The following is a 23107-nucleotide window of genomic DNA, read 5'->3' on the forward strand; positions in this document are numbered from 1 at the left end:
GTCCCGTCCCGGGGCTGCAGCCTCCACCCTGAGAATGCACCCTATGTCCTGGTGGTTTCCCTGACCATAGGGAGGGCGTGACTGCCTGTCTTTCAGGCCTCTTTCTGCGGTGGGATTCCCTACAAGGGGGTCAGCAAAGTGGCCTCTCCCTGAGATGGTGGGAGCCGTTGCCGAGGTGAATGCACGCCCTCTTGGCTCTGAACTGTACCAAATCCCTCCCAGCAGAAGTGTGGGGTCCCCTCACCTCTGTGGTCACCGTGCCACCTGCATCCCCACCTGGGGAAGGGTCTGAGGGATGGGGGGCAGGTGGACAGGCAAAGCCGGGAGAGTCAAAGGAATCAACCAGGTAGGGAGTCGCTGGCCCATCCTAGCTCGGCCCAGCTCGAGGGGGCTCCTGGCAGAGAGACCTCAGGGTTACCCCCCTCCTGGAAGAGTCCCCCCAACTTTCCAACCCCTGCCCAGGCAAGGGCTGCTCGGTTCCCTGGTTGGTGCAGGCCCTTTCCAACCTCTAGGTCTGTGCTCGAGTGTTCTCTCTACCTGCTGTTCCTTGGAAAACTCCCACTATCCTTCAGGGCCGGGTTCAAATGTCACCTCCTCCAGGAAGCCTTCCCATGAAGCCCTGCCAGGACTTGGCACACAGAAGACACTTGATGAGGGATGAATGGGTCCAGTGTGGCTCCCTCAGCCAGCTCTGAAGGGCAGCGAAGTTCCCTTGACATCCTTCTCCAAGATGCTTCCCTGTTCCAGCTGCTGGGATGTCGCTGGCTCTCTGAGGAGCCCACGTGTTCCTGAGTCGTGTGGGGACTTCCCCTCCGCCCTCAGAACAAACCTTGACTGTGACCTGCCAGATCCGCTGGCCTGGCTTCGATCCTTGGCAGGACCGCCGTCCCCGGCCCGGAAGACCACCAGTCCCTCCCCGTCAGGTTTCCTGGTGCTGGTGGACTCTGCCCCTTGGGCCCGTGCTTCCCCCAAACCCCCTTCCCCGCCCCGAGGAGCCTGAACAGCTGGCCGGGCAGCAAGCTCAAAGTCTGCGTTGCCTTCCAGGTGGCCCCGGGGTCTGCTTCCGTCCCTGCCCTGCTGCCTCGCTCTCACCTTCCCTGCAGCCCGAGGTGGTCACCCACTCAGCCCCTTTTCTGTGCTGTGGCCTTTCCTCCCACACCCTGGGGTTTATCATCTCAGGGCAAGGGTGCCTTTTCACAGCAAGATCCTTTTTGACCCAGCTCCTAGAGAAATGGAAATAAAAACACAAATAAACAAATGGGACCTAATGAAACTTCAAAGCTTTTGCACAGCAAAGGAAACCATAAACAAGACCAAAAGACAGCCCTCAGAATGGGAGAAAATATTTGCAAATGAAGCAACTGGCAAAGGATTAATCTCCAAGATTTACAAGCAGTTCATGCAGCTCAATAACAAAAAAACAAGCAACCCAATCCAAAAATGGGCAGAAGACCTAAATAGACATTTCTCCAAAGAAGATATACAGATTGCCAACAAACACGTGAAAGAATGCTCAACATCACTAATCATTAGAGAAATGCAAATCAAAACTACATTGAGGTATCACCTCACACCGGTCAGAATGGCCATCATCAGAAAATCTGTAAACAATAAATGCTGGAGAGGGTGTGGAGAACAGGGAACCCTCTTGCACTGTTGGTGGGAATGTAAATTGATACAGCCACTATGGAGAACAGTATGGAGGTTCCTTAAAAAACTAAAAATAGAACTACCATATGACCCAGCAATCCCACTACTGGGCATATACCCTGAGAAAACCATAATTCAAAAAGAGTCATGTACCAAAATGTTCATGGCAGCTCTATTTACAATAGCCAGGACATGGAAGCAACCTAAGTGTCCATCATCGGATGAATGGATAAAGAAGATGTGGCAGTATATACGATGGAATATTACTCAGCCATAAAAAGAAATGAAATTGAGTTATTTGTAGTGAGGTGGATGGAGTTAGAGTCTGTCATACAGAGTGAAGTAAGTCAGAAAGAGAAAAACAAATACCATATGCTAACACATATATATGGAATCTAAGGAAAAAAAAAAAAAAAGGTCATGAAGAACCTAGTGGCAAGACGGGAATAAAGACACAGACCTACTAGAGAATGGACTTGAGGATATGGGGAGGGGGAAGGGTAAGCTGGGACGAAGTGAGAGAGTGGCATGGACATATATACCCTACCAAATGTAAAATAGCTAATGGGAAGCAGCTGCATAGCACAGGGAGATCAGCTCTGTGCTTTGTGACCACCTAGAGGGGTGGGATAGGGAGGGTGGGAGGGAGGGAGACGCAAGAGGGAAGAGATATGGGAACATATGTATATGTATAACTGATTCACTTTGTTATAAAGCAGAAACTAACACACCATTGTAAAGCAATTATACTCCAATAAAGATGTTAAAAAAAAAAAAAAAAGATACTGCAGGATACAAATGGCCACAATGGAGCAAAGTGTCCCCACCCACAGTCCCTCTTAGGGCATGGGGGTGAGAACTGGTTTGTACTGGGTAAGCCCCAGTCCCAAGGGATTCCCCGGAGGCATGTGGTCTCCTGCGGGGGTTCTCCTGTCCCCTCTAGTCCAGCCACCACACTTTAAAAGCATAAATCCCATCATGTTTCTCTCCCAAGCTTGAGACCCTCCAGCTTCCTCCAGCTGCTGTCAGAATGAGCTACCCCTCAGCACAGATGCCAAACCCTATGGGGTCTGCTGCCGCCCCCTCCCCGCACCTCGGCCCCCTCCCCTCAAGCTCACTGCCCTCAGCCCCCCGTCACTCCCCCTACACGCCGTGCCCCCTCCTGCCCTGCCCCATGGCCAGCTCCTCCTCACCCTTCAGACCTCAGCTAAAATGTCACCTCCTCCCAGAGGCCCTCCCTGACCATCTCACGTAAAGAGGACCCCTCTGTGTGTGTTTTTCATTTAAAAAATTTTTATTTATTTCTTTTTTTTTTTGGCCATGCCATACGGCATGTGGGATCTTAGTTCCCCAACCAGGGATCGAACTTGGGCCCCCTGCAGTGGAAGCGTGGAGTCTTAACCACTGAGCTGCCAGGGAAGTCCCCGGGTGTGCTTTTTAGGATCGAGATTTAATGAATTCTCTTACTATAAACTTCACCCCTTTAAAGTATAAAATTCAATGATTTTCAGTATATTCACCAGGTTGTGCAACCATCACTACTCTCTAACTTCAGAACACTCTAATCACCCAGAGAAGAAACCTCGTACCGCTTAGCAGTCTCTCCGACCCTCCCCTCCCCCAGGCCCTGGCCACCACCAACCTGCCTTCTGTCTCCAGGGATCTACCTCTTCTGGACACTTCGTATTAATGGAATCCTACATTACGTGGCCTTTTGTATCTGATTCTTCCACTTAGCATAATTACCGTCAAGATTCAGCACCTCATTCCTTTTTTTTTTTAAGGAATTAGTTTTTAATTTATTTTTATTTATCTTATTTTTGGCTATATTGGGTCTTCGTTTCTGTGCGAGGGCTTTCTCTATTTGCGGTAAGCGGGGGCCACTCTTCATCGCGGTGCGCGGGCCTCTCACTATCGCGGCCTCTCTTGTTGCGGAGCACAGGCTCCAGACGCGCAGGCTCAGTAGTTGTGGCACACGGGCTTAGTTGCTCCGTGGCATGTGGGATCTTCCCAGACCAGGGCTCGAACCCGTGTCCCCTGCATTGGCAGGCGGATTCCCAACCACTGCGCCACCAGGGAAGCCCCCTCATTCCTTTTTATGGCTGAATAATATGCCCTTGTATGGATCTGCCACGTTCTGTTTATCCGTCCCTCACTCCCTTCGTGCACGAATCCAGTGTATGCTTTTCATTTCCCCGCGGTGCTCTTCTCACTTTTGGTCTCTTTGATGAGACACGGGCTCCGAGAGGGAGGCCCTGACTCTGTGCTCCTGCCTGTGCCTCGGTGCGTGGCCAGGGCTGGGTGCACCGGGGTGCTCGGTGAATAGGGCGCCCCGAGTGGGATGGTCTGAGCTCCGCCCAGCCTTGTCTCAGTGGATGCTTTTGGTGCCGGCTGGGTAGCGCTGTGGACCCACGGATCCAGGCCAGGCCAACGATACCCTCCCGCCAGCACCTGTGCCTTTCTGCGCTGGGAAACTCACATCCTAGGAATGGCTCCAGCCAATGGCCTTGTCGCAGGGGAGTTGGGGGAGCACCTAGGCTTCCTCGCCCCGAGGCGGTGGGGACACCCTGAGGTTTCTTCTCTGAGGTCCCCCCCGGGCACTGAGCCTGGCTGCTACGGGTTGATGGGGCACCTTCTATGGCTTCCTTCCCTTCCCTGACCTGCTTCTGGGATTGCCACCCACACACACTGCTCAAACCTTGTCTCAGGATCCCAGCCCAGGGGGACACGGGTGTGCCTGCCTGACCTGGAAAGGCCCCAGATTCCTCCCCAGCCTGACACGGCCCCCGCCTCTCCCAGGCTCTCACTCCAGCTCCCCACGGGCCTTGTCTCCAGCAGGTACCCCAGCCCTGAAGGCATCTGGGCTCCGCTCTCCAGCCCCAGCCCCGCAGACCCTTGTCACCCTCAGCCCTTCCCTTGGCCGCCACCCGAGCAGCTCGGTTCCCGATGCGACCAGTGATCCGGGTCTCCCCAGATTCCTGTTGCTTGTGTCATGTGTGGGAGAACTCAAAATAACCAGTGCGGCCTGTGCCCTGCCTGGGAAGGATCTGGTTTTCCCAGGGGTTGGTCCCCAGGGCACAGACGAGGTCTTGCTCACCAACGCCCCTGCTTTTGGCCCCGTGCTCAGCCGACGTGCTCTCTTCCCACGCTTGGGCAGGCTTGCTGTCCACTGTGTCCCTCACTCGCTGTGTGACTGTGGACAAAGCATGTGGCCTCTCTCAGCCTCAGTTTCCCCAAGTGCAACAGGAGGATCGTCGCTGCACTAATCTTGGTGGTCATTTCAAGGCTGAAGTGTGACAAGGGACTTGAGAGTTCTTGGTGATCTTAAAACACTGTGTCATGTTTCTCCCAGAGATGGTATAGAAGGGAGGGGGCAGGAGAGCAGGAACAGGGTCTGAGGCCCTGTTGCGTGTCCCTTGTCGCTGCAGACGGGAGTTGCCGCCATCATTATCCACGTTTTATGCAGGCAGAGACCGTGGCTCAGCAAGGGGGTGGGGCTGCCCGAGCTCAGGAAGGTGGTCGTGGGCAGGGATATGAATTCAGATCTGCATGATTCCAGGCCCATGATTTTCCCTTGTAACCATGAGGACGGGTGATTAAAATTTTTTTTTCCATGTGCTTTTAGAAATCATTTGAAACTGTTACGAGGAGCAACTTTTGTCTTATTCAGTAGTACCTAGGCCAGTCCCTGGCATGCAGGAGGCCCTCAATAGATGCGTGGATGAATGAGTGAGTGAATGAATTAAACCATAAAGCTACGTTGGCTTTATGGGCACATAAACCATGGGCACATGTTTTCTGCTCCTGCAGGTGACAGGGGAGACCCAGCCCCATGGTGGGCGTTGGCCTGAACTGACCAGGAAGGAAATGGATGAGATCAAAAAGCGTCAGAAGCAGGCCCAGGGTGCCCGACCTCTGACGGTCATGGGCCCAGGCTGGGAAGACGTTTGGGCCCTTCTGGGGTCTCCTCCACGCCCTGGCAGCCTCTAACCCTCTAACCCTATAAAACGATGCAGAAATGTGCCAACACGGTTGGCACGTTGCCCAAAATAACACTGCTGGGGGCCAGCATTCGGGAGCCGTGGGGGCATCTCTGTCATTCGAACCACGTTTGGTGCGTCCTGCGGGCGGGTATCTTGGGAGAGAAAGCTCTCTGTTGATGCTGCGAGCCGCCAACAGTGGCCCTGGTATGGCATGAAGGATGCCCAGGCTGACTCAAAGCCAGTGTCCCCACCAAGAGGACATCTTCCTCCACTGCAGGTTCCGGGGGACAAGGACCACAAGAGCCACGCTGGAAAGGCAGCTGCGGGGGGTGGTGGGTGGATCCCTCGTTCATTTACGGTGTGTGTGGGGTAGGGGGTGGCAGGAGACAGGACGACGCTGGCCCCTTATGAATCTCAGGTCTGTTTCCTTGCCTGGGCGCAGGGCAGGGAACAGAGTTTGTGCCAAGGATGCCCTTTCTCATCTGCTTTGTAAACCAGCGGCTCTGCGACTGCCCCGTTGCAGGAGTGATGGACGTTGCTTCCAAGATTAGGTTCTAGAGGACCGTGATTTGCATCGCATTAGTCCTCTCCGACTTTTCTCACTTTCTTGTTCCGATGAAGCCGGCTGCCCTGTTGTGAGCTGCCTTATGGAGAGGCCATGGGGCAGGGAACTGAGACCCTTGGTCTATCAGCCCGTGAGGAACTGCACCCAGCCCACAGCCGCTGGGGCTGAGTGAGCCCGGTCCCTGGAGGTGCCTGCAGCCCCCGCCACACCTTGACCGCAGTCTGGAGAGACACAGGCAGCCATCCAGCTAAGCTGTATCCGGATTCCGGTCTGGGAGAAACTGGGAGACAGCAAATGTCATTTTAAACCGTAATGTTTTGGGGTTGCTTGTTATGCAGCCATAGATAACCAATACAAAGATTTCATTGAATGTGTCTTAGGAAAAACATAAGTAGCACGTGAAATTGGGTTTGGGACATTTATTGCTTGCGATGACACTAAGCAGGGAAAAGCAATCCATTTAAATCAGTTTGAAGAGACCGATAAGATAAATAAATGTACAGATGGGTGTGGGGCGGCAGAAATCGGGAGGAGGAAGAAGATGACTGACTGAAGTCCCGTGAGCACTGAGATATTGACGGGAGGGTCGCTGACGCCACAGCAGGTGTGTTCAGAGGTGATTCTGGGTTGTGTCTGGGTGCAGCTGTCTACAGGGTGCAGCAAGGGCTGCCTCCTCCCAGGCTGAGCTCTGCTCTGCTGACGGGGCTGAGGCTGCGCAGATCACTCCGGTTACCGCCCCCTTCCACAGCCTACGCAGAGTGTAGCATCCCCAAGGCGGGAGGAGCGGCTCTGTGGCCTCTTTGCTGTTGCCCAGTGTCCAGTGGGTTGAGGGGACCGAGGATCTGGGAACCCTGGTTCTAGGACAGCTTCTTTTTTTTTTTTAATTTTATTTTATTAAAAAATTTTTTTTGGCCACACCACGCGGCTTGTGGGATCTTAGTTCCCCAACCAGGGATTGAACCCACGTCCTCGGCCGTGAGAGCACAGAGTCCTAACCACTGGACCGCCAGGGAAGTCCCTAGGGCAGCTTCTGGCCGTGGCTGTCACCTCCCTGTGGGCTGAGGAGGAGGGACAGTAGGTCCACGGGAGGAAGGGGAAGGAGAGAGGAAGATGGGGGTAGGGGTGTCAGGTGATGTCACTGTCACACCCTGGGTTTCCTGCAGGCCTGCCTCCTGGTCTGGGGCACCAGAAAGACCCATGGGCAGAGCTGGGAGGAGGCCTGGTGACCTCATCCAACGTCAGCCACAGACAAGGGGAGACGTTGGCAGAGCCTTTGTCACCTCTGGTCTCAGTTTCCCCATCCCATGGCCTTTTGGGGGGTGTGGCCAGAGCCCACTGAGTCTGCGTCCCTTCCTCCAAGCCTGTCACAGCATCCCCTTTCCCAGTTCCGTCTGTGTCCTCCACCGGACCAGACAGACGAGGAGCTCCGAGGGCCAGCTGGCCTCTGTCACCGAGTGCCTCCCTCTGCCCAGCGCCTGACATGTGTCACCTTGCTTGTATCCTCCCAACAGCCGTGTGAGGCTGGTGTAATTCTCCCCCCACTTTACAGATGGGGATACAGGCTCAGAGAGGGGCATGACATGCCTGCGGCCTCAGAGCTGGGCCAGCCTAGGAAAAGAAGTAGCAGAGTCACGATGCCGGCATCCCAAAGCACCTGTTTTGTTCACTGCTGTATCCCAGCACCCAGACTGGCGTCTGGCACGCAGCAGGTGCTCAGTAGACACTTGCTGGGCAGGACTGGCTGAGTGATGGCTCCTGGTCAACCTCACAGAGCGGCTGGACCTTGAGGAGGCAGCTCACCCGGGGGCTGGACCTCAGCGGAGGTTACATTGCTGCTAGGGGGCCCGTGTATGCCCAGAGAGTCCTGAGGGCCAGTGCCATCCCCTTCATGCCTCACAGCGGTCTTGGGTTTGTTATGATCCCACTTCACAGAAGAGGAAACTGAGGCACGCAGAGGGGCTGTGTCTTGCCTGAGGTCACATCGAGGCCAGGCTGGTGCCCCTCTGGTTTCACTCCCAGGCCAGCTCTGCTCCCTTGGCCCTGTCCCCCTCAGTCGGTGCCCTGGGCTCCAGGAGACCCACACATGGGACCACCAGGCTGTCGTGAGGACCCGGCTACCCAGAGGACCCCGCCAGCCCTTTCTCTCCCCACGGGCACCTCCAAGCACGAGGCTGACTTACTTACTGAAAGCTAGTAGTAGACATGGCGCAGAAGCCAATCTGTCTGCACCCCAGGGTCCGTTTGGTTGTACAGGGGCATACACTGGCAACTGAGAAACCTTGTTTCTCTCTCCCCTTTTATGAGCACTCCTTCTGGTAACCCCACCTGCATCCAAACCAGCCTTGACTGACTCCATAAAGTCCATGTAAATGCTTACACGGCATGGCATTCCACTCAGGCCTCATGAGTTTGTACGAACATCAAAGGAATTCTTTAACTGCAGTAAAGACAAGTCCTTGGGGGATGGACCATTTTTGCAAAGGGCTGTGTGCATCTATTATTTCCTTTTTCAGAACAAAAATGTCTTACTTTTGTCTAGGTTTTATTTATTTATTTAATTTATTTTTTTTTACAGTTCTGCTCAGGTATTTTATTTGGGTTTGTCTTTTTTCTTTTTTTGGTGGGGGAAAGGTTGGAAGGGAGACAGAAAAACAAAACCAAAGAGAGAGAAAAAAAAAAAACCACATGACTCTTCCCACCCACTGCCACCCCTGGCCCTGGGACTGAGTCGATGAGGGTGAGAATGGGCGCACATGGGGGGAGAACAGCAATAACTTAGGGTGGGGGGGGGAGCATCAGGAGAACCCCCAAATATAATCTCCGGACTCCACGGCAGAGGACGCTGCCTGTCTAGAGGCCCAAAGGGCTAGGGGTGAGGTGGGGAAGCATCCTGAGGAAGGAGTGGTGAAGGGGAGGAGAGGACTGGGACTGGAGAAGCTTCACTGAGTAGTGGGAGATAAAGCGCATTTTCAGCGCTCTAGATTTGGGCTGGGGAGGAGCTAGAGTTGGTCACCTGCAGGGAGGCAGGGCCCCCGGCGGGCTCGGGATCTCTGCGCAGCTAGAGTCCCTGGTGGTGCCTGGTGCGAAGCAGGGGCGCTTAGCCGGCGCTGGCTGCGTGGTAGCAGCGGGGGGATACGGCTGGGCCGCTCACGGCCAACTGGCCAGTGTGTGGATGGCCCAGGGGGGCAGGCGGGTGGCTAAGCCCTGGCTGGCCTGTGCCAGGCGCCAGTTCCAGCCCTTGCACGGGGCCCAAAACTTTGCCAACAGGGCTAGTGGGTGTTGGGCAGTGAGAGGATTACCCCGCCGGGGCCCAGGGACAGGCAGACGGCTGCAGAAGCCATCCGTCCTTGTTGGTCTTGGGGTAGAGTGCGAATAGGCCCAGGTACCCCCCGGCCCCGTAGGGCCCTGAAGGTCATGGGCGACAGACGCAGCAGAGCGCGCAACCAGAGTCAAGAGATGCCCCGGCGCATCCGGGGGCCCTGCCGCCGCACCCATTTGCCCCCAGCTGCCACAGCTGCCAGAGGTAGAGCCAGGCCTGGCCAGGCTAGGAGCCAGGCAGCCCCAAGGCCCAGAGGGACACCCATGAGGCCTCGGCACCAGCTCAGACTGAGGATGGCCCCCAGTGTGGTGCCCTGAGCCAGGAGTAGGAATAGACAGGGGTCAGGGGCAGAGCTGTACAAAGAAGTAGGTAGGAGCCCCGCACCTCGAGGGCCAGCAGGGCTGCCTGCAGGCCACCCCCCCCGGCCACCAGCAGTGGGAGCGTCAGTAGAAGTTGCGGGGCAGGAGGCCGGAGGAGAACCCCACTGCAAAGGAGAGTCCAGCCGAGAGGCCATGGGACAGGAGTCCAGGGAGCTGGCTAGTAGGCCTGGGCCTCAGATGTGTGGGAGGGGGTCCGGGGGGGATGTCTGTTTTTTTTTTTTTTAAAGCTTCCAGTAGCTTTATTTACAAAAGTTCAAAACTGGAAAGAACTCAAATGACCACTGTCATTAAAATGGACAAATTGTGGCATATTTATATAGAGCAATAAAAAAAAGAATGAACTATTGATACACACAACAGAAGAGATGGCTCTCTCAGACATAATGTTAAGCAAAAAAAAAAGCCAGCCACAGAGCGCCGTGGGCCAGGAGGCATCTGGGGGATGGAGGTTGCGGGGGAAGGAGGATGGTAGCCTCTTGGATGAGGAGTTTGAGCTTGGCTGGGTCCAGGGTCCAACAGTGGCCCCAGTCCCTGAGGAGGAGGAGGAAGAGGAGGAGGGGGCTCCGTTTAGGACCCCGAGGGAGCCTGGAGATGGCTGTCCCTCACCAGACACTCCATCCTGGGGTGCCGGGGACAGAACTCTCAGCTCCTCCATCTCCTCCTCAGGTGGCCCCCAAACTCCCTCATCAGCCAAACTCTGTTTTTGCGGGCTGGGACTAGGGGCTCCTGACTCTTTCCCCAACATCCTCTGCTCTCCTGGCTCCAAGGCAGCCCCTTCCTTCCCCAGAATCCTCCTCTCTGGAACTGCTTCCTCCTCCTCTCCCAGGATTCTTCTCCTTTTTTAAAAAATTTACTTATTTTATTTTATTTTTGGCTGCATTGGGTCTTCGTTGCTGCACGCAGGCTTTCTCTAGTCATGGCGAGCGGGGGCTACTCTTCGTTGCGGTGTGTGGGCTTCTCATTGCGGTGGCTTCTCTTGTTGCGGAGCACAGGCTCTAGGTGCACGGGCTTCAGTAGTTGTGGCTCGTGGGCTCTAGAGCGCAGGCTCAGTAGTTGTGGCGCACGGGCTTAGTTGCTCTGCGGCATGTGGGATCTTCCCAGACCAGGACTCGAACCCGTGTCCCCTGCATTGGCAGGCGGATTCTCAACCACTGCGTCACCAGGGAAGCCCTCCCAGGATTCTTTGGTCTGCCTCCTGGCCAGATGAGCAGGGCTGCTCTTCTTTAAGGGTGCCTGTGTTAGGCGGTCCCAGAGCCCCAGGAGCAGGGAGTGGGAGGCCCGGGGAACCCTGGCCTGCACGTACTTTGAGGCTCTCGGGCTGCTGGCGAACCTGGGCCGCGTGCTCTGCCGCGGTCTTGCTCACGCCGCTTATTGTATTCCAGCTGGTTGCCCAGCTCCGTCTGCTGCTGCAGGCGGGTGAGCGCAGCCCGTGTGCGCTGTACGGCCTGGAGCTGCCGTAGCTTCGGCTCCCGTGGGGCCTCATGCTGCCGTAGCAGCAATGCGCGCTCCAAGTCCTTCTGTGTCTGTTTCTTGTTCAAGTCCTGAGGCAAAAGAGAGGCAGGGCCCAGAAACTGGTCCGAAAGCCTTGTTGGTGTCAAGGAAGTGGGAGCCCCAGGACTCCTCGGCAGAGGGAGCCGAGGGTGGGGAGATGCGGGGTGCAGGTGAGAGGTGAAAGGGAGCCAAGCTCCTGGCGGGCCTGGGAACTCTAGCAGGGTCTGGTGGGCACGAGAAGCGAAAGAGGTGTTGAAAAGAAGCCGAGCCGTAACACGAATGAGGGCAGAGGGGAAAGGCAACCACAAGTGAGGCAAGTGGAAAAGGATGTAGGTGTCTGGGATCTGGGAGGGGAACAGGGGAGGGGGTGGCCTACCTCTCGAAGCAGGTCCTGGTACAGGCTGTGACGAGCCGGCAGCACCTCGCGCTTGTACTGGCGACACTGCAGCTCAAAGTACTGGCGCTGCCGCCGCCCCTGCCCAGCCTCCTCCTCCGCCTGGCACTGCTATAGCTGCTCCTTCTGCCGCAAAACCACCTGGCCTTCTCCCGCTTGGGTGTGCTGGGCTTCTCCTGGAGCTCCTAGGAAAGGGCAGCGGGACAGCCAGGAGGGCAGGGCCGCCTGACCCTCCATCAACCCCACCCACCGCTGCAGCCTATCCCACCTCCTTCAGCGGCTCCTTCCGAAGCTTGTAGGTTCGCTTCTGCGCCTCCGGCAGGGCGGCCAGCTGCCTCTTCTGCTGCCCGAGAACGTGCGGCTGGAACTTACCCTCCTCAGCCTGGGCAGCTCGCGCCGCCTTCTCACTGGTAGCCTGGTGCCGCCCTGACAGCTTTTCGGCCTCAGCCCCAAAGCCAGCGCGCTGCCCCTCGAGCTCCCGCTCCTGAGGCTTAACCCTCAACCTCAGCGCCAACACCGGCAGCTGTTTCTGGTGCTGTTGTCGCCTCTGCCTACAGCTGCTCCCGCAGGGCTCAGCCCTGCTCACGCTCCTGGGTCTGACGGCTGACCCGGCAGGCAGTACTGGTGGTGGCAGAGCGGTCCCGGCTGCGGCAGCAGCCCCGTCGGCAGGCAGAAGAGGTGGTGGGTGTGGGACCCAGGGCTGCAGGTGGCTGGAGAGGGCCCGGGGTCACCTCTGGCGGGCAGGGGTCGTCACGGAGGCTGTCAGAGCCCGGCAGCCGGTGGATGATGGAGCTGTGGGAGATGACGGCGCGCTCGCCCTCCTGCATCGCGGCCGTCTCCCGGGCTTCAGGGCCTTGTGCCTCCTTTTCAGAGGTGTCTGCCAGGCTGTTGACTGAGCTGCCCTGGCTGGAGGGCTCCTAGACCGGCCCGTGTCTCGGCCCGCTGCGTGTAGGGCTCGGCCTCCTCCTCCTCCTCCTCCTCTGGGGCCTCAGCGCCAGGGCCACTGGGCGCCTCTCGCAGCCGCATCTTCTTCATCTTGCGGTTCTGCAGGTTGCCTAGCTCCCGAACAGCATTCTTGGTCCTCTGGATTAAGTCCGTGATGACTGCGGGTGGCTGCTCCCAGAGCACAAAGTGGTGCTTCAGAAGAACCTCTGAGGTTGGTCTGTCTTGAGGGATTTTCTGAAGGCAGGAGTCGACAAAATTCCGGAAGTACTCAGACCAGTGTCCTGACTGGAGCGCGGGGGACTCGCTGTGTGCAGTGTGGTGTAAGGCACTCATCGCATTCACGTGAAACAGCGGTGGTTTCCATTCCACCAGCTCGGTGCGGGTTATGCCTAAGGACTGAGACGTCCACCTTGCCATCGTACTGCCCCCTCATCCATTGCCAGGATCACTTCTGGAGCCATCCAGTACGGGGCGCCCGCGAAGGAGTTGGCAGGTGCCATGACGGATGCAGAGCCGAAGTGCCCCAGTTTCACCAAGCCTGGCTCTGACAGCAGGATGTTTCCAGCCTCACATCCCTACGGATCACGCTGTGGGAGTGCACACAAGCCAGGCCGTGAAGGGCCCCGTGGTTCACAGCTGCAATCCCCACCTCCTGAAGGGGCTTCTTGTGCACCTCTAGAAGGTCAGAAGCTGAGCCCAGGCAATACTCCACCACCACGCAAGCCATGTGCTTCCTCAGGTAACAGCCCCGGTACTGAATGGCATCGGGATGCCGGAACTTCTGCAGGAACCGCACCTCCTTGATGACGTCCTGCCGTTTCTCATGTGACTGCTTCCCACTGTAGGACACCTTCCTGATGGCCACCACCTCACTACTCTGGACATCCTGGGCAAAGTACACGGCTCCAGAGCTGCCATGGCCAATTTCCCCGAGGTCAGAGAAGAGCTTTTCCGGGTCGTCCTTGAAGTAGAGCTCAGCCACGTCGGGGTCCTTCAGGCTCCCGGCCCGGCATGGTGGCCCCTGGGGGCCCTGAGACTGGGGCTTGACCTGGCAGGGGTCACTCTGGTGCCCAGAGCCTCCACTTTCTCCTGGGGTCCACCATCGGCTCTGCCAAGCAGGGAGAGGGGCAAGGAGAGCTTTCCCCTTGCCACCTCTTCCGCCATCCTCCCGCCCCTTCCTGAGGGGCCGGCGGGAAGCTTTCCCTGGAGGGGAGGGGGTGACAACCTGGTCTGACCTCGCCGTCCTGTCCTCCTCCTCCTCCTCCTCGAGGGCGCCGGTTGCTGAATCCCGGATTTCTGATTGTGGGGTCTGAACCCCAGATATCTGAACGGGGGGGAGGCCGAATCTGATACTTGAACTCGTGGGGAATGAACCCCGGATACTGGTGCACGCAGTGTTCTGAACCCCAGATATCTGAAATCCTGTGAAACAGAGCCCCAGGTTTACAGAGGAGTCCCAGATATCTGGAATCTCAGGAGCTGAGACCCGGATATTTGAGAAGCGTGGGGTCAGGCCCAGAAATTCGGGACGGAGGGGACTGAGCCCCAGGTCTTTGGCCACTGATAGGGGGCCTACCCCGAGGACTTCCGACGGCACAGTCCCCCTCACGCCGGAGTCCGAGGGTGAGAGCTCCCACTCCCGCCGCGGCCCCCACCCTTTCCCTTTCTCTCTCCCGAGGACAGCTGAAAGATTGTAGCTGAGGGCGGTCCCGAGGCCCTCTGCCCCTCTCCTCTTCTCAGTCTCGGCCTCTCTCCTCACCACAGCCCCGGTCTCGTCCCAGTGTTCCTCTCCCTCTTCCTCCCAATTCCAAGATGGAGACAGGGCGGGAGCCTTTTCTAGGTTTTAAAATGCATGCAGACTGTTTAAGAAAAAAACAAACCAAACCCATGAACGCATCCTGTGATTTCTCTCTACCCTCCTGGGATAGCCACACTCTTGCCCTCCAGAGCTGTATCATCTTTTAAATACTTGCCAAGTGATGGGCTCAAGGATTTCATTGTTATTTTAATTTGCATGCCTGTATTCTAACGAGGTGGAGCTTTGCTTCGAGCATTCATTATTTATATTTTTTCTTTTGTGTACTTCTGGTTCTTACCCTTTGCCCCTTTCCCACCTAGGGGGAATTTAGTCTTTTTCTCACTGATTTTTTAAAAAATTAATTGATTTATTTGGCTGCCTCAGGTCTTTTAGTTGTGGCACGCAGGAACTTCGTTGTGGCATGCAGGCTTCTCTAGTTGTGGTGCCCGGGCTCCAGAGCGCGTGGGCTCCGTAGTTGTGGCGGGCGGGCTTAGTTGCCCCGCGGCATCTTAGTTCCCGGACCAGGGCTCGAACCTGCGTCCCCTGCATTGGCAGGTGGATTCTTAACCACCAGGGAGGTCCCCCTTACTGATTTTTTTCTCTTTTTTTTAACATCTTTATTGGAGTATAATTGCTTTACAATGGTGTGTTAGTTTCTGCTTTATAATCTCTTACTGATTTTTAAGAGCTCTATGGGAGGCAGAATTATGGGCCCCATGACCTCCCCCTCCCCATCATGCTTGTGGTTATGGTCAGTTAGCTGGCAAAAGAGATTTTGCAGATGTAATTAAGGGTACTAATCAGCTAATTTTAAACTAAGGAGATTATCCTGGATTATCCCATATGTCCAGTGTAATCACATGAGCCCTTAAATGCAAAGAGATGCTGCAGAGGGGGAGGTCAGAAGGATTGGAAGCACCTTGCTGCATCTCGAAGCATCTCATTCAAAGCATGGGAGGATTCAGTGCTCTCTTCCTGGCTCCGATGATGGAGGGGGCCATAAATAAAGGAATGCAGTAGCCTCTAGGAGCCGAGAATGACTCCCAGCCAACATCCAGCAAGAAATGGGTACCTCAGGGCTTCCCTGGTGCTGCAGTGGTTAAGAATCCACCTGTCACTTCCGGGGACACGGGTTTGAGCCCAGGTCCAGGAAGATCCCACATGCCATGGAGCAACTTAAGCCTGTGCACCACAACTACTGAGCCCACGCGCCAGAACTACTGAAGTTCATGCACCTAGAGCCCGTGCTCCACAACAAGAGAAGCCACCGCAAGGAGAAGCCCGTGTGCCGCAACGAAGAGTAGCCCCCGCTCGCCGCAACTAGAGAAAGCCTGTGCGCAGCAACGAAGACCCAACGCAGCCGAAAATAAATAAATACAACAAATAAATTTATAAAAAAGAGAAGAAATGGGTACCTCAGTCCCAGCCGCATGGCAGTGAATCTGCCACCCACCTGGATGAGCCTAGCCCAGGTGGGCTGAAACCTTGACTTTGGCCTCCTGAGGCCTTGAGATGAGAACCCTGCCCAGCCACTGGACACCTGACCTCCAGGACTTAGAGATAATAAGTGGGAGTCGTTTAAAGCTAAATTTGTGGTAATGTGTCACTGCAGCAATAGAAAAAAAGCTCTTTACATATTAATGTTGGAAATACTTTTTACATATAGTGTAAATATTTTTTTCAAATGTGTCATTTGTCATTATAAACTTTACCCTCAATTATACTTAACCTCCCTAATTTCCTTATCAGAGGGTAAATTCAAATTCCATTTTGGGGGATGACCTTTGGCGTCACTCCCATGTACCCAAAAGTCACATGCAAAACACAGATTCCTGGGCCCTGCCCCGAGTTTCCGATTCAGGGGGGTCTGAGGGGGCCCAAGAATGTGCATTTCTAATCCGTGTCCACGTGATGCTGACGGAGCTGGCCGGGGACCACCCTTTGAGAAGGCCTTCCTTCCAGCCCTAGGAGGGTCCTTAGAGCCCCTCCCTGATGGAAGGAAGCTGAGCCCCACCCACCAGGAGGCGCGGTCGGCTAAGCCCCCGCCTCCAAGAGCAAGATCTCCGTCTTCACTGGCTGGTAGGAAGGAGCGTCCCGTACATCACAGGGCTGTCCCCGCCTCCTCCCGAACCCCGGGGGCGGGGACATTGCGCCTGCGCAGTGGAGCTCGGCGCTCGCGTCTTGTGCTTCTGTGAGGTCCGGGTGGCGGGCTGTGACCCCATGGCGGACCCCAGGGAGGAATCGGAGCCCCTTCTGAGCCGGACCCGCGGCGGCAGGGGCCGCGATTCCCCGGCGGGCGTACCCTCCTGTCACAGCGTCCAAGTCGGCCCTGGTGAGCCGCGGCCTGGGGAGGGGTCGGGCCGCGCAGGGGTGGCGCGTGGAGGTCCCGCCGGCCCGTACCGCGTCACTGCTGTCCCTGCGGGCGCGCCCCGCTCCCCGGGCCGGGGTCCGAGCGGACCCGGGCGGCGCTGCGCGCCAGGGAGCCGCCTTCCCGAGGGCCGGACGGCTGCACCGTGCGGACCCCGGCCCCGGCCAGGGCGCGGGCTTCAGCCAGGTTCTGCGGGGTCGCGCCCTGGCCCCGACCGGTCGGGCTGAGACGCCTCGCTCAGCCCAGGGGCAGCCAGCCCCCTGCAGCCCCCTCGGTGCGCCCAGGCCCTCGTGCTTTCCGTGGATCGCCTTGGTGATTCCTAGGAGGAAGCACTTCCGTTTTCCCCAGTTCTTACGGGGGAAAGTGAGGCACAGAGAGGGGCGTTCCCCTACCCAAGGTCACACAGCCAGGAAGTGGCCGAGGTGGGATTCGAACCCAGCTGGGAGTGAATTGTGAGGCTCCTCCTTCAGCGTCGGCTTGGGGCAGGCCTCCCCAGACGGGGGCCCCTTCCTTCCTTCCTTCCTTCTCTGCAGCTCCATCCTGCTCTTCCGTTTACCCGCAGAGAGATTGCTGAATCCCAGGGAGGGCGGGGAGGGTGAAGTCCTTCTGTCCCTGGCAGACCCCAAGGGCACTGGGTGCTGGGTTAGGGATGGAAGGGCCTCAGCCTCGTTTTGCAGAGGGGGAAACTGAGGCCCAGAGAGTGTCCAGGACCTGTCCGAGAACATAGACCTGGGATCCGTCTCAGCCACCCACACTGGGTGTTCCTTCCGGGCCACCCTCTGTCTCTGGGCTCACTTTCCTCCTCTGTTGGGGAGGGCTCCGCAGTGTGTGCCTGTCCTGGGATTATTGGGGCGGGTCCCTGGCAGGAGACGGAAAACATGCCCACCTGCCCATCTCAGAGGCTGTCCTGGGAAAGTTCTCCGTCCAGTCGGTGCCAGATCTCCGGGGGTCCTGGACATGGTGGCATTCAGGGGATGCAGCCTTTGCGTCGGCTGTGTGACCACTTCCCGGCTGTGTGACCTTGGCAGGTTGGCTAACCTTTCTGAGTCTCAATAAAAGGGGGGTGGTCGGGGCGTTGTGAGGATTCAGAGAGAGTCCAGGTGCCCGGCCGGGTGGCGGAGCTGGTGCGCGTCAGTGCTGATGGCCATTCTGGGCGGAGAACCGTGATCACTGCAGGTCCAGCCCCGGGAGAGTGCATGGAGGGCAGATGAGACCCACGCTAGAGACAGGAGCCGGGGCAGGCAGCGTGGCTGGTGAGGGGGGACCCTGGGGACGGCTTTCTGTCCCGACGCCGTGGCCTTGGTGGGGGCTTCTGAGAACATGGACAGGACACTCTGTGTTCTGGATTTCCCTGGTCAGGCTGTCCTGCTCTGCAGCGCCTCATTCAGTTTCTGCCCAGCTCCCGTGCGGGGCTCCCGGATGGGGCCCTGAGCTCAGGGTCCGCCTGTCCGCAGCTAGCTGGACTCTCCTACCGACAAGGGTGGGGGAGGGCTGCTGCTGGGTGCCCCGTGGACCCCAGTGGGCCCGGTGGTCAGGTCCAGACCCAGCCCCACCTCATGGGCCGTGACCACAGGGTGGGGGTAGTCGTTTTCTCTTCCTGGTCCTGGTCAGGGAATTACCCTCTTACTGGTTATGGAAAAGTCAGAGGACAAGGGGTCGCTGTGCCATAGAAGGGGCTTTGAGAATAACAATAATAGCAAATGTTTATGAAGAGCTTACTGTGCATGCACTTTAGCTACAGTAACCCATTCAGCCTGCCCATCAGTCCTGTTGTGTAGGGCCCGCAGGAACTGAGGGGCAGAGAGGTTAAGGGGCTTGTCCAGGGTCACAGAGGCAGCTGGTCAGGACCCCACCCAGGTAGTGGGGAGTGGGCAGGGGCTGGAGCCAGAGGGGAGGGGGGTTTATTCTGGGATGTTGGGGAGGGCAGGCTTGGGGCAGGGGGACCAGCGCAGGGCTGAGGTGTTCGAGGCCCCATGTCCTCTGTGCTGCGACATTCTACAGTGGTGGGGGGGTGCTGACAGCTGATTGCCACCTGAGGCAATGAGTCCCTAGACGCCAAGCTGGGGGACAGTGCTCCTGGTAGGGCTGACAGCCTGGGAGGCTTTGGAGAGCTTGGCCTTGGCGGAGCCAAGTTCGGGGTGAGTGGCACAGAGGGCACAGGGTGGAGGAAGCAGCAGGGGAGGAGGCGGGCAGGTGGGCGGCGTGTGCGCCCGAGCTGCCGGGCTGGGGGCGGAGTGTGGACTTTCTCCTGGAGCAGTGGGGACCCACGGAAAGCAGCCACCGCAGGATGGGAAAGGGAGGCCGGTGTCAGGGCCACAAAGCGGGGTGTCCTGAGGTTTGGTTCCTTGAGGACCGGGTGGCCAGAGGGAGCCCCTTCCGCCGCACCCGGTCCTGGTCCTGGAGCGAGCTCTGGGGGCCCTGGCTGCCTGTCTCTGCTTATCCAGGAAGCTTGTCTCCTTGGATCTCTCCAGGCTGAGTTCCATTCTCACCTGGGGATTTGGTGACATGGGGCCTCTTGCGGCCCCTCAGACCACCCTGCCCTCCCAGGCTCCCCTCGGCTGTTCACTCAGTCGATCAGTGGGACTTGGGGGCTGCTGTGTGCCGAGCCCCACGCTGTCCTGGGCTCTGTGGGTACAGCAGGGAACAAAACAGGGTGCCTTCACATCACAGCGTTCCCGGGACGCTTCCAGGGGAAGCAGGCAGTCGCCACCCTCAGAGCCTCCGTGGGAGAACTTTTCGGCGCCTCACGTGAGCATGGAGGTCGTCCAGGGGAGGAATCTGAGGCCCAGACGGAGGAGGGTGCTGGTTCTGGTGACACAGCAAGGTGACGGCAGGGACAGGACAGAGTCCAGCCCCCCGTCTCTGTCCAGGGTCCCCCACGTCCCCGGTGGGTCCCCGGGCCCTGAGGACAGCGGCAGCTGCGTCCCTGGGGTTGGCAGGCAGAGTGGGCAGGGGCCCGGAGCTCTGCCCAGGTGCCCGGCCTCCCCCGCCTCTGGCCTCGGCCTCTCTGCATCTCTCGGTACCGGTTAAGGGCGGTTTGGGCAGCTGCTGGGCTCAAGGGCAGATGTGAAAGTAGAATCTTCAACAGAAATGGTGACAGGCCCGTTCACCTCGTTTCCAAGCCCGGATCTGGGAGCTGCTGGGGGCTGTGCGCGGGCTCTGCTCCCCCAGGGGCCTGGGCTGCACCCTCTCTGGGGCCTCTCTGGGGGGTCCTTTGTCCTGTGAGCTGCGGCTCCTCGTGCCTTTCTTGGCCCTTTACATCAGGCTTCTGTGCAGAGCTGCCCACCATGCGGTGGGCAGAACCCTAGGCCAAGGTGACAGACCAGAGGTTTGAGCCACGTGACTTGTCCTGAAGGCCCCTCGTAGTCAGGCACCTGCACCACCGCAGCCTCCCTGGCCCCGAGGACCCCAGTCCCTGGTTGGTGAAGGTTCCCTCGGCTCCCACCCTCGGGGTGGCTCGGTTGCGGTCGCCTGGCCCCGTGGGCCCGTGACACAAGCAGGGGGCCGCGATGGCCTCAGAAGGTCCTTCTTAGTGCTCAGTGTTTGATGGAGGGTCACGCAGCACCTCAAGCTTCTAGATATCGTCTTCCTGTGTGAGTGTTAAATCTGTGATCTTGTTTGGTGAGGGGGTAGGCCGGTAGCGCTGCCCCGTCTTACAGTTGCGTAAGCTGGGGTGCAGCGTCCTGACAAAGGTCACCTGGAGGCCGGTGGTGGGACGGGGCAGAAGGGTGGCCCTGAGCACGTTCTGTGCGCCGGGCCGGCCCTGGGGAGTCCTGCACTTGCACTGGGGGCCAAGCTGTGTGGCTGTTAACACTCCCATTTGACAGGGGGAGATGGGCACAGTGAGCTTAAGCCCACAGCCCTCAGCCTTTGAGCCAGTAGGTGGGGAAGCGGGGTCTGAGCCCCCTGAGCCTGGTTCCGTCTCACTGGCTGCTTTGTGCCCTCTGCCACTCCACCCCAGGGGGTGGGGACTGCTTCTCCTCTGGGCCCGGAGCCCACGCTCAGACCCTGCCCCACCTGGGGCCCAGCCCTCGGGGGTCCTGCCCTGTGGGCGTGCACACACGCGCTGCCCGGCAAGAGGCGAGAGGCGTCTCGTTCCAGAGCCTTGGGAAGAATGCAGCCGGGTTCTTGCCTTGCTCTCAGTGGCCCCGTAGCGGGTGAGCGCCTCCCGAGCCCCCTCCTCACGCTACGTGTCCCCTCCGCCCGCAGGTGCCGTGGCCAGGCGGGATCTGTGCTTGGACCAGGCTGTGGTCTTCATCGAAGACGCCATCCAGGTGGGCGGCGCCTGCTCCCGGCGGCTTGTCCCTGGGGCTCGTGGGGACCGCGCGATGGCTGCCCCACTGGCCCCTTCACTGCTGCCATCCTGGGGCCAGGGCTGCGGTTGCTGGACCGTGTGGTCGTTGTAGCTGCGGTGACTGGGCTTTGGGGCACGGTCCCCGCGAGTCCGCCTTGAGGACACGTGCTGCGTGCTCTTCTGGGTCCCTCGTCCCTCGTTTCACCGATTCACCACCTGCCGAGGGCCTGTCGTGTGCTGCCCTGATCTCGGTCCCGTGAAAGATGCCCAAAGGTGGCAAGACCTTCCCCCGCCTGCAGACGACACACAGGCTTAATTAGGGAAACAGACTGTAGAAGCCACCAGTGCCCCACGTGGGGGATGAGGCTGGGGGCGTCCTGCGTGGTGACACAGCTGAGGTGGGGGGGGGGATCAGCCTTGCACAGAGGAGGGGAGAGCCTCACAGACAGGGCACAACTGTGCATCCAGCCAGCACGTGTCCGTCCACCTGCCGGCCCTGGGGAAACCTTGCAGCTTGGGAGGGTCTGACCCTGCTGGGTCCCGACGAGCCCCTGGTCCCTGTACTGAGTGGAGGTGGACCCTGCGATCCCCAGCCTGTGTCCCCGCCTCGGGCCTGTCGTGGGCGAGAGGGGTGCCCTGCACGGGGCTGGCTGTGCCGTGTGGCACGGACGGGACCCTCACGCGCCCCGCATGACCTTCACTTCCAGTATCGCTCCATCAACCACCGCGTGGACGCCAGGTCTCTGTGGCTGTACCAATGGTACTACTCCAGCATGAGCCAGTGGTGAGAACGCACGCGCGCGCCGCGGGGCCCCCGCAGCCGGGCCTGGGGAGGGGGCTGGTCTCGGGGGGCAGGCAGGCTCCCCTCCCCGCCGTCTCCCCTCCTTATCGGAGCAGAGCCCGGCCCCTCTGCGGTGAGGGTTCCTTTCCAGAACCTTCCGGCCAGCCATGGCAATTGAGTTTTGCACTGCTACGTGTTATCTGACCGCACACACGAGTGGCCACGGAGCAGGCAGTGTGGGCTCCGGCCTTTGGACCCGAGGCACCTGCCCTGCTGCCTTCCTGGCGTCCCGCCTGCTTATCTGCTTTTTTGGCCCCAGAGTGTGGCTGGTTCTTGCCTTTTGACCAGTTTTGGTCCCTTTTCCAGGATTCTGAGCTTCACCATTTTCTTGATCCTGGTTTTGGCTTTTATTGAGACCCCCTCCTCGCTCACCAGCACCTCTGATGTGCGCTACCGCTCGGCCCCCTGGGAGCCGCCCTGCGGCCTGACCCAGGGCGTCGAGGCACTCTGCCTGCTGGTCTTCGTGGCCGACGTCTCCGTGAAGGTGAGGGGGCTGCCCAGGTGCTGAGGTTGGGACCCGTGCCCTCCCGGCCCGGCTGCTGCTTCCTGGGTTTACTTTTCGCGCTCCTGGAGCAAGCTGCCTGTCCCACTGTGCGCTTCGACCCACAGAGCAGAGGCCTAGGCTGCCTCTTGGACGGCTCTTCCCCGTCCCAGACCATCGACGGGGGACGGCCGAGCCCTCGGGGGCGCACAGCCTCGCGGGACCCCAGGAGAGAGTGGCCGAGGGTCCGGCAGTGCTGCTGTGGGGAGGGACCCCCACTAAACAAGAGGGGATCGGGCGTTTCCCCATGGCCCACGCTCCCGCCCCAGAGGAGAAGCCCGGAGGGGAGGAGCTGGCCTGGGGCGGAGGGGCTACTGTCCCGCCCCAGGCCGTGTGCAGCTCTGGGTCCTTCTAGAAGCTGGAGGTGGGCCCTGCCTTGCTTGCCAAGCTGAGCTGTGTCAGGGCTTCAGAGCTGTAGTGACTTCCCATTGAGATGCAGGGTGTGCCACTGGCCACGCCTTCTGTCACTTCTAACCAATAACAGCGATTCCATCGCTCTGGCCCCGGGCCCACGTGCACGTCCACACCCTGCCTGCAG

General features: G+C 58.6%; 1 protein-coding gene and 1 pseudogene across 7 annotated transcripts in view; one reads left to right on the plus strand and one right to left on the minus strand.

Annotated features, from left to right (window-relative positions):
• Positions 1–8234: 8234 nt before the first annotated feature.
• On the minus strand, positions 8235–14567 carry LOC309667865 (serine/threonine-protein kinase TAO2-like; annotated as a pseudogene). Its single transcript, XR_014268532.1, has 4 exons — positions 12051–14567; positions 11765–11967; positions 11057–11438; positions 8235–10125 (listed from the first exon to the last, which is right to left on the minus strand). The product of XR_014268532.1 is annotated as a serine/threonine-protein kinase TAO2-like (transcript).
• TPCN2 (two pore segment channel 2) overlaps positions 14491–23107 on the plus strand; it is a 33987-nt gene continuing 25370 nt past the window's right edge. Inside the window, exons 1-4 of one of the 6 annotated variants that reach the window (XR_014268102.1) lie at positions 14491–16857; positions 21103–21167; positions 21895–21971; positions 22335–22512. Coding sequence is in view for 2 of the 6 variants with exons in the window: in XM_082477647.1 (XP_082333773.1) it covers positions 16746–16857; positions 21103–21167; positions 21895–21971; positions 22335–22512 (432 nt within the window). In the remaining 4 variants the exon portion in view is untranslated. The remainder of the gene's footprint in view (positions 16858–21102; positions 21168–21894; positions 21972–22334; positions 22513–23107) is intronic. The other 5 variants (XR_014268103.1, XR_014268104.1, XM_082477647.1 and 2 more) reach the window with 5 other exon arrangements.

Source organism: Balaenoptera physalus (genome assembly GCF_965194825.1).
Source record: "Balaenoptera physalus genome assembly, chromosome: 10".
In the NCBI taxonomy this organism is placed as follows: domain Eukaryota; kingdom Metazoa; phylum Chordata; class Mammalia; order Artiodactyla; family Balaenopteridae; genus Balaenoptera; species Balaenoptera physalus.